Source organism: Tetrao urogallus (genome assembly GCF_951394365.1).
Source record: "Tetrao urogallus genome assembly, chromosome: 3".
Lineage (NCBI taxonomy): Eukaryota > Metazoa > Chordata > Aves > Galliformes > Phasianidae > Tetrao > Tetrao urogallus.
The window spans coordinates 13,117,018-13,127,316 of NC_136815.1; the positions used below are offsets into that span (position 1 = coordinate 13,117,018).

At 41.4% G+C, this 10,299-nt stretch overlaps 1 protein-coding gene across 1 annotated transcript; it reads right to left on the reverse strand.

Annotated features, from left to right (window-relative positions):
• Positions 1-255: 255 nt before the first annotated feature.
• MAL2 (mal, T cell differentiation protein 2) lies at positions 256-9,947 on the reverse strand (the record flags this gene model as incomplete). The annotated part of the gene is made up of 4 exons (XM_079533598.1): positions 256-327; positions 2,534-2,692; positions 7,611-7,781; positions 9,807-9,947. 4 exons carry the CDS (start codon positions 9,945-9,947, stop codon positions 256-258), a joined length of 543 nt encoding a protein of 180 aa, XP_079389724.1.
• Between the last annotated feature and the right edge of the window lie 352 nt (positions 9,948-10,299).

Genomic DNA, 10,299 nt, shown 5'->3' on the forward strand with positions numbered 1-10,299 from the left:
ATCTCTGAACTCTGGATTAGAGTTCAACAAATAATGTTTATAAGGAGTTCTCAATGAAAGTAAAAAATAAAAAAAGGAAGAGACAGAAACTTATCTCCTGTTAAATAAATCCTGATTAAGGGTTATTTGCATTTCAGCACTTGGAAACAAATTTTAAGCAAAAACTCTTTTTAGAATTACATTACAGTAGAACAGACAAGTAGTACTTAATTTGATCTGAAGTAGAACACTCAGGAATCAGAGTCTCTTCAACTGCTATAGTTTCCATCTCCTCAATGCCAGGGCTGTGCTGAAACCATAACAAACAGCTGTGGCAAAGGCAAAAATCTAAAGGGTGAGCAGGAAGAAAAGAAAAAAGAAAAGAAAAAAAGTGAATCACACATTATATTGCTCTACTTTTTTTTTTCTATTTTAAATTAATATAACACAAATGCCACAAAAGGTACCTCCCCGATGGTAAAGATAACTCTGGGATCCTCCGAAGCTCTCTATCATAAACTCTGTTTTAATCCCACATCACTGTTTTTAATTTAGTTGCTAGTTGCTGAAGATATTTTGAAATAGGATATAAACAGAACATGTTTGTGGGTCATTGTAGAAATTAATCGCACGTACTTCCATCTTATATTTCAGTTTTCTCTTATCTAGACTGATAACCTATGATTTGTGTTTGACTAGAAAGCATCCAGATGAATGCCTTCACTGGCAAACAATGAAGCAGACGTCCCTCTAAACAGCAGAGCTCTTTACTTGCAGAAAGAAAGAAACAGATTGAAGTTGGGCCTTGTTAGCCAAAAAAAGAAGACATGACAGCAGATAATTGAGAAATGTCAGGAAGCTGCTACACTCAAGAAATTGAACAGATAAGAACTGCAGATCGTGCCATGGCAAAAGTGAATATGTAATATAAACAAGAAGGAAGAAGTTAGAAACTGAGTTGTTGGAAGTGATAGTTTCTCATATTGTCCAGTACTGATCATGGACACTTTCTATTAGAGCATATAGAAAAAATACAAAGACACTAAAAACTACATCATCTGATCCACCATCTCCCAGCATCTCTTAATTAACAGTGAAGGCGAGTTACAAAATCATGTCCTCTTACTCCATCTTAGCAGAAACCCGAGGGTTATGAAGTACTGAATTCTCCTTAGAAAAAAAAAAAAAGTATGGAAGGAGTAAAGAGTCCTTGTATTTCTCAGTATTCTGCTGTCAGAGAAGATAAAATATTTTTCTTCAGTCACACGAGTTACCATATATCAAGTAAGATCTGAACACATTGAAACAGGGACTGAGGAGCTACTCTAAAGCTTGGAATTTCAGATGTATAATTAATTCAAAGCTCTCCTCAGTTTAGACACAGTTGAGAGACATCACTTGTCTACCAGCCATGGCCATACAGGAATTTGATGTGCTGGACTATGTCACTGGCAAGTGGGTAATGGTGAGGGACTTGAGACTGACATGCTCAACTCGCTCTTTCAGCACTTGGCTTGCCAAAATAAAAGGCCTTTCTTTTTCACTCCTGAAGAGAGGATGTAAATCTTACACTTTGGGTTTATCCATTTTGATCCACTCTTATATGAGCTGAAGGTATTTCCTGAGTAAAATTTATGGTTATCTAATTTTGAGGACAAGAGATACCCCCAGAATGATTCAGAAACTTAATAAATGTAAGAAGTTCCTTTAAGTATGTGAGATGCCCTGGAAGATGTAAAAACAAACAAACAAAACCAACAACCCAAGCCCAAAAATACAACAAAAACCAAACCAACCAACCAGCCGACCGACCCAAAACACAAAACAAGCAGTAGTTTCGGTTCTTCAGCTTAATTCTGTTGGCACACCTTTAGTTGCCACTCAGGAGTCCAGCCAGGGAGAAAGCTAAAGCTTTGTGTATTTTCTGGCTCAGCAATGCACACTCACATCACCAGATACAGTGATTCAGTGATGATGCAATTATAGCAATAAAAAGGCGATTGGAGCTTAGATCAATAAAAGCTCTCTAATCCTTACCACTGGAGATAGCATGCCCCTTGCAGCTACTTTTTATTTTTATCAGAAAATACATATCTGGAGCTTCATAAGGAGCTAGTCCAAGATTCTTCCCTACAGCATGCTCAGGACTATCTAAAAGGTATCAAAAAACCCAAGCAATTACAAGTTTGAGAGCAGGCTTGAAAGTCGTACCTGACGCTTTGATGAAGGCTCAGTTTTCATCTTTTTCTTCTATTCCAATACCCAGCATTGCTTTTACAAGATATCTCATCTAAAAACTAGATTTTGTAGCAATCACAGACCTAAAAACACCACTGTGAAAAGTATCATCTAAGCATCTCTCTCATGAGGCCCCATTAATAGATAACTGCACTTTTTTTGCACTTTTGCTGCTTTAAGAATGTTTGCTGTTTTCAAAGACATTTTTCTTCCCCACAATCCCTCCTCCTATGCCAGCTCAGTTCCCAAGTTGAAAGGCTGGTTACCAGCAGTTACAACAATTCCACTGCCAGATACAAATTCATGAAATACATACCGATGCTGCTACGCTTATGTTATATTCGTGATCACCTAGAATCTTCACATATGTTGTGGAATTTAATCTGCGAGGGTAGTGATGCAGAGATGTAGTTGCTGCTTGCAGTAGAAAAGCTCCAAAATAAAATACAAAAGTAGCACCATGGAAAAGAAAGTCCTGAAAAGCAAATAACAGGTTCAGTCTGGGCTGCTGTACTCAATTCTTCTAGTCTCAGCATAAATAAAATCCAACACAGAAACATGAAATGAATAGTGACAACAATAGTTGTTCATAAGCAATGTTTAAGCATGACATATTTTCATATCTGCCTACAATTATAAGTAACTCAACATAATTAGAAATAGAGGGCGGCACTCCCTCTTCCAAACCCTGCATTCTTTCAAATTAAGAGGCAAGCACTCATCTACATGCACATATACTGACCTTTTAAAATCACTTTAAAGCTAAAAGTGGGCACTCACAGAATTCTCCCTTAGTGAGCATTAGGTTAAAAACAGGACACGTATAGGCCAGCTCTGCCACAATACAACCAGTACAAGCTTGCAGTCTCAAAAATCCCTTCTCAGCTAACCTAAACTCCAAAAGCACCCCCTTACTTGCTTCAATTTTGATTCTGGAAATGCCCAGAAACACACCAGCCCTGACACAGCTGAAATGTACTTCTAGGCACATAGTCCAAAAATTGAGGTACTTCTATAATTCTTTCTGACTTCGCCCTAAGCAAAATACAGTAGTCTGGAAGTACTTCGTGATACTGCTGAATAAAATGCCTGGGTCTTGAGAGGAGTTAGGCTTTGCTTTATATTCACATCTCTCCTAGCCTTCTCTAGGCAATTCTCTGCTCTTGGATGTATACCAGTTAAACACAAGGTTTAGACACCTGACGTTTCTGGGTTCTAATGCTGAAGTACATAAAAAACAGCTTTGTTGCCTAAATCGTTCTATGGGTTGAGTTTCACAGTGTTCCATGCAGAAAGATCCGACCCGTTCCAGAACAGTTTCAAAATGTGCAAAATATTCTTCAATAATCTCCCTCTGTTCATTTTATAAAGCACACATTGGCTTTTCATTGGAACTCTCAGTTCCTGAGTCCATACAACACATGCTTTGTGCACGCACATATGCAGGTGTGCAAAACTACAGACATTTTGAATATTACACAAAGTATAGGTATGCCTGTTGATGACAATCACAATAAATATTCCACATCTCACACACTAATGAATTAATTACACACCCGTAATTCACACGTGCAATTGGCTACCAGTATGTCAAGAGTGAGAACTTAGCAAGCATTCCATGTGACTCATTGCAACAGCAGTCAGCACTCAGATGCACTGGAAATTACTGTGCAATACCCTTATCTACTGACCATCTGATATCAAAGTAGGAATGTGCTGCCTTTCCCTATTCGGAGAACATTTCCCTGTTCAGATAATTGTTTCTTCATCGGCATTAGATTCTTTTTATTGAAATAATTTCCTTTTCAAATTAATCAGTTGCTCCACATTTGTTAGCAGCTAATGCTGCATGCTGGTCAGTTCTGTAAGTTATGATACGAGGTGCAACTAAAGTTTTCAATTCCATTTAGCCAGGAAACAGTTTTCTCTTAATTAAGAATGGTTTGAGGCTAAGTCTTTGCAGCAATTCCCAACTTATGGTCTAATTCACAACTTCCATACCAGCTGCCTTTTTTCTTTTTTCCAGTCATATTCCAAAAGGAAGTAATCAATAGGAGATCCACCGACATGCACAGAACTAGGAGAAGAAAAAAGAGCAGCAGGTGGCTGGATGTCCTTCATGCGCCAGGCTTGCCAAATCTCAAGCTTTGACCATGATACATGCCCTCAGTCTCCAGGTCTTCTATAACATCTGTTACCTCATATTAAAACAGTAGGAACCAGCAGCTCTCTGTGCATGGGAGTTCAGGAGCACCAGAGAACTCCTGCAACTAAAGGAAGCACTTCTCACTACCAGAAGCATCTTTCACACTACCACCTGCACGCACCATGTCAGACCACACGCAGATGTCGCTGTGTGACAAATACCAGATCCATCATGGCCTGACACACAAATCTCATAGCACAGGTTTCCAACAACACAGAGCTCTGCACAAACCCACAGATAATCAAGGACATTTCCTATCGGTGGGCTACTGAGTATGCAACTACTTCAGTTACTGGCTGCACACATATGGCACTACAGCTCACTGAGAAGCACAGATAGCTCCACGAAGAAGGCAGTGCTGACTGTATACAGGAGAGGCATTTTCAAAAGACAAACTCTTTAATTTCCTCCATTCTCCTGCCGAGCTCTATAATTTTCTTCTCCTGGCAGCTATACAGTGAAGCTATACAGCATCAGTAAGATTTCACATTCATATGGTTATTGTTTCTATAACCAAGAAACCCAAGATGTTATTGCTGAAAGGATATATATATATTTAAAATAACTGTGAACCTGCTACCTAACTCTCCACTACATGAACACTTGTATCATCACTGCAACCTCAAACAAAAAATAATCAGTACCAGATCTGCACGATATGTCAGTTCACAAGTAATTTTGTAAAGGAGTGCTGTGAGTCAGGTCATAAAGAATGCTATTTGTCACACCATCTGGTTTGATACAGAGTGATGTACTAAGGTTCATGTTTTTCACTAACTTTTCAATGTGCAGCATCGTATTCTTTTTAAGTATGAGTTCAGTGGAGCTAATTATGCCATGATGTATTGTCAAATGTACATCTGTAAAAATCCCATGCTGTCCTTCAAATTCACACTTCAACTTCCAGAATCTGAGCCAATATCACAGAATCACAGAACTGTAGGGGTTGGAATGATCCAGAGATCATTGAGTCCAACCCCCCTGCCAAAGCAGGTTCCCTACACCAGGTAATATTTCTTCATGAATCTATATATGATAACATTAGTACTCTAACATAACCAAACCATGACTCTACCCATTATGATGTAATTGAATGACTTGTATCTTCTGAGTCCTATTGCAAATTCAGTTTCTGAAGTAGCAAAAATGCATATTTACATAAATACATGTCAACCTAAAATAAACAGGCATACCCTTTTACTGAATAATAATACAAAACAATTAAAGTATTTCTGGTAATCACTTATTTGAAACAAAAGGTAAAATCCTTGTGAAGTGGTACTTCATTTCTGTCAAGTTGCAGAACATTTGTATACCTCAGAACAGTGGTCAAATGATGCACCTAGTGTTATTTTTGTACAAGACTGGAAGAGGGTGGATTTCAGCTACCATGCTAGAGCTGAAAGGATTCACACTACATTTACCACAGTAAATGGGAGTTATTAGTTATTAGTTATGACAGTTTTCTGGAGTAAGTTAGAATCCCACAGATACAGCTTTTACACAAGCCATCCAGCAGTTTCCTGACATTGAAAGTTTCTCAGTGATTTATCATGCACAAGGGGAGAAAATGAACAGCACAACCTAGCACTGTCAGCATAAAGCAGCCAATGTAGAAGACACAATGTTGTTTAAAGATGAAGATTTTCAATCTATAAAAGATTATGCCCTCATCCAGCAACTCTTAAGTAGATTCATAATTGTAAATTGGCAAATAGTTTCAATGAAACCCAAGACACTATTAATTTACTTAAGTGATGCACATGCTCAAGGCTTTCTTGCATCATAATTTGTGAGGATGTCATAGCACAAATCCCTGTAAGGCTCTCTGTAATTGTAACTCATTATTAGCTTAATTACTGCTTGTATTTTGTTGGAAAGCTGAGACTGAATGCGCATTTGCTTTAGTAGCATCCTGCTCATTTCAATATAATCCAGTTTGTTACCATCAATGGCGTCTGAAACTGTCAGAGCCTCAAACTTATGAAGCTCTATGACTTTGCTTTTAAGAACATTGGTCTCAAGATGTCTGTTAACAACTAGAACACATAAACACTTATACTGATGCTGAAGAACACAAATCCAGCTACGATCAAAAAGTGTCAGTAAGAAAACTAAGGGACCTAGGAGCAAAGTGAAGGTGATCAGCAGTTATAAATAAACATGCTTTAATATTTTACAAGTTTTTTCTTTTGAAAGATTTTTTTTGATGATTCACACTTTGATGACAGTTTAGCCACCTGTTACTAGTCATTCCCATTATTATTAGAGCCATACCACCGTGCATCCAAAACTCTGAAGTAAAAAATTACCTTATGACAACCAAGGAGTAGATAAATTAGCAGCCAATAAGCCAAGATATCTGCGTGGCTGGTGAAAAACAGAACCACAGCTTCCCTTTTCAATAGGAAGGTACAGATTGTGAGAACTTCTGGCACAAGCCACAGTGCTCCATTAGAGCATGAATTAAGTCTTGTCTTCACACTAGACAGAAACTGAGCAGAGCATAAGTCTGTAGTCTCCCCAAGATTCCTCTAAAGATGACAAACACCTCCTACGAAAACCTCCTACACCACACTGCAGCCCATGCCTTCTTCGACTATCTAAGCTGTAATAGCCAGCTGTCAGTGCAGCCCTGGCTTTAAGGAACTGACCCACAAGGCAGTTGAAGACATTCTTAGGAAACAAAGGAGACAACCTGGGCGCTTTGGTCTGGTGCTATCCAGACAACCACATCAGACAATGTATGCAAAAATATTTGTAATATTTTCAAGGAAAATATTCACCTCTGTAGTAGTTGGAAAATATTTTTTAATTTCCAGTTCATAATTATTTCTGACCATTTAAATTAACTTATTTTCCTGCTTTACTAAACTAGTTCTCGTCCTGCAGCTTATGCCTTTCATTTGCTTATAGAGGAAGAGCACATTGCTTCAATCACTTTCAAAAGCTAGGTACTTTCAGCCTCCATTGTAAAAGAGGTCCTTGTCATCCTTGTAGTCCTACTCTGTTCTTTTTCAATTCTGAATTCCTGTTAAACAGAAATCCAGACATTCAGACTACATATCTCATCAAAACATTTTCAATTTATAAAACAGAACATATATTTTTTACAAATATATATGAATGATCACATATTTATATTTCTATATATTTATATTAAAAATATATTTTTAAAATATCTTACTGTCTGGTTCCAGTTGACTGCAATTCTGTTTGCATAACCGAAGAGAAACACACACAGGAACACAACGGACAGGAACCACGCAGTCACTGCTACAAACATTACCCATCCCTGCAGCAGTGGCAGTGGAACTTGTGTAGAAGCTACCAAAATCCAGACTATTGTTCCAAACAGCTGTAAGGAAAGGAATACAGGTGATGAACTGAGAGAGAACTTTCAATTTTGTCCTCTCCCCCCAATTAGCACTTTATTTATCAGCACTTTGTATCACAAATCAAGCCCTGAGATTGCTTTCAGAAACCTAGAGGAGACACTTCAAGAGTACTCCTTCCACTACTTGAAGTAGGGAGCTTATGTAAACAGGAGCCCCTTTTAACATGGGCAGGTGGTAATAGGATGTAATGGGGTAGTAATGGGGGAAAGGAGATTTTGATCAGATGTCAGCAGGAAATTCTTTATTCAAAGGATGGTGAGGCACCAGCACAGCTGTCCAGAGAAGCTGTGGATGCCCCACCCCTGGAGGTGCTCAAGGCCAGGTTGGATGGGGCCCTGGGCAGCCTGATCCAGTCAGTGGCAGCCCTGCCCATAGCACAGGGTAAAAACTAAATGATCTACAAGGTACCTCCCAACCCAAGCCATTCTATGGCTCTGTGATTTCAAAGAGCCCAACTGCTGTTCTCACAAACTATGAACACTAGGCAGTGGCTTGACAAAGCCTCTCTTAAAACAGTCTTGAAAAAGGGACTGATGAACTCAGGTAACTTCTGTGCTGTTGCTGAATATTTTAATATATATATACACACACACTCTGAAGTTAGAATGATAGGGATACACATCAAATTTGGATTCAATCTCATACTGTTTAGTTCTGTAGTTGTAATCAGATGAGACATATAAAGGAGATGAAACGGCATCGTCTTTTTTAATGTATTTGTAATAAAATACTGAAAGAGAATACATTAAGTAATGAAGTGTAAGAGAAAGCTAGACTAAGAGTAAGATGAGTTATAAATAATGATGTGTTGACTAGAAAAATACACAGCTTTCCAGAATTATTAGCTAGGGGAAGAATTCAGCAGTGCTAATTTTCTTTTCAGCATACAGATCTAACAGAATGAGTAGTGAGGATACTGTACTATGATGATCTGATGGAGAATTTACACTCTAAGGTTTGCCTGGCTGGCCTAGCAAAAGATACCATCTCTCCTGCAAATCATGCCTCTTTATGATACCTGAAAAAACAAGTAATTAGCATCCTAGGTATATTCATTTATTATGGAAAGGTCATAATCCAACCTGCTGCTGGATAGCTACAATTAATTTCAAAGCAAGCTACTACTTTCTTGCTCAAGTCCTACAGATTTAAAACTACAAGCTCAGAGGCTACGCCTTCAAAGCCAGAGAACTTTCCTTGAATAAAGGTTGGAAAGGAGACACCTTCCAAAAGAAGCCGCTACAAAATCAGTTACAATCAGTGCCAAAATGAGTTGGGTCCTCTCTAGCCTTACGTTGCAGCTGCATGCATGTAAAACGCATGGCTAGCCTCAGCTCAGAACTCCCAGCAGTTCGTGGATGGGCCTTCAGGTTGCTCTCGGGGGTTCCGTTTTTAGCTGTTGTGCGGAACCAACCTTTCTCCAGTTTCACCAGACCGCAGGTGCAGCTCTGTTACGTACAGACCAGCCAGCGATGGGCAGCGAGGAAGCAGAAAGGGCAGCAGGCAGTGTCTGCTAATCAGAACGCAGACGCGTACGAAACGCTCCCACTACTCAGAAGGTGGAACTTTGTACCTTCATAAAATGAGCTGTGCCAAGATTCTTCCCCTCCACACTACTCGTGCCAGACACTAAACTCAAAGGACATCAGCCCTATCTACTTCAACACATCTTCCGCACACGCTAAATGCACTTGAAGGAGTTCGCACAGAACCCGTAACACGACCAGCGCAACTTTTCAGGGTCGGTTCTTGGGTGCGAGGCTCGCACACAGCCGCCCCGGCACGGCTCCACGCACAGCTCCGCCTTTCCCCACACGGCCGCTCACAAAATGGCAGGTGAGGCGCAGCGCGGCGCTACGCACGGCTGCCCACGCGGTGGAGCCGCAGCCAGGAGGGCGCGAGTGCGGCAGGTGGAGGCGGCGGGCAGGGAGGGCAGCGAAACGCCCGACGAGGGGAGCCCGGGGCAGCCCGGCCCGCGCACTCACGATCTCTAGGAAGATGAAGGCTCCCGAGTAGGTGCGCAGGATCTCCAGGCCGGAGGGCAGCGTGACCCGGGGGGGCGGGAAGTAGGCGACGGTGTTGGGAGGCGGCGGCGGCGGCATAGACGAGGATCCTCTGGGCAACATGTTGCTGCTGCTGCCGAGCGCGGCGGGGACGCGGAGCCGCGGGCAGGTGGGCGAGGATGAGGAGGAAGAGGAGGGCGGCGGGAGGAGGGAACAGGTGCGGGCGGGCCTCCGTGCACCGCCCCGGCCGCCTCCCTCTCCTGCCCTCCCTGCGCCGGGCCCGCCCCGCTGCTGGAGGGGCAGCCCCGCTGCGGGCTGTGCTGGGGAGCAGCGCCGCTGGGGGTGTTGGGTGGCGCGCAGGGTGTCTGCGGGATGGCTTAGCATAGAATCAGAGCTACCCCGCTTGTCTTCTCCGGAGTGAAAAGACCCGACTCCTCAGTGTCTCCTCACAGAGCAGGTTCTCCAGCCTTTTGAT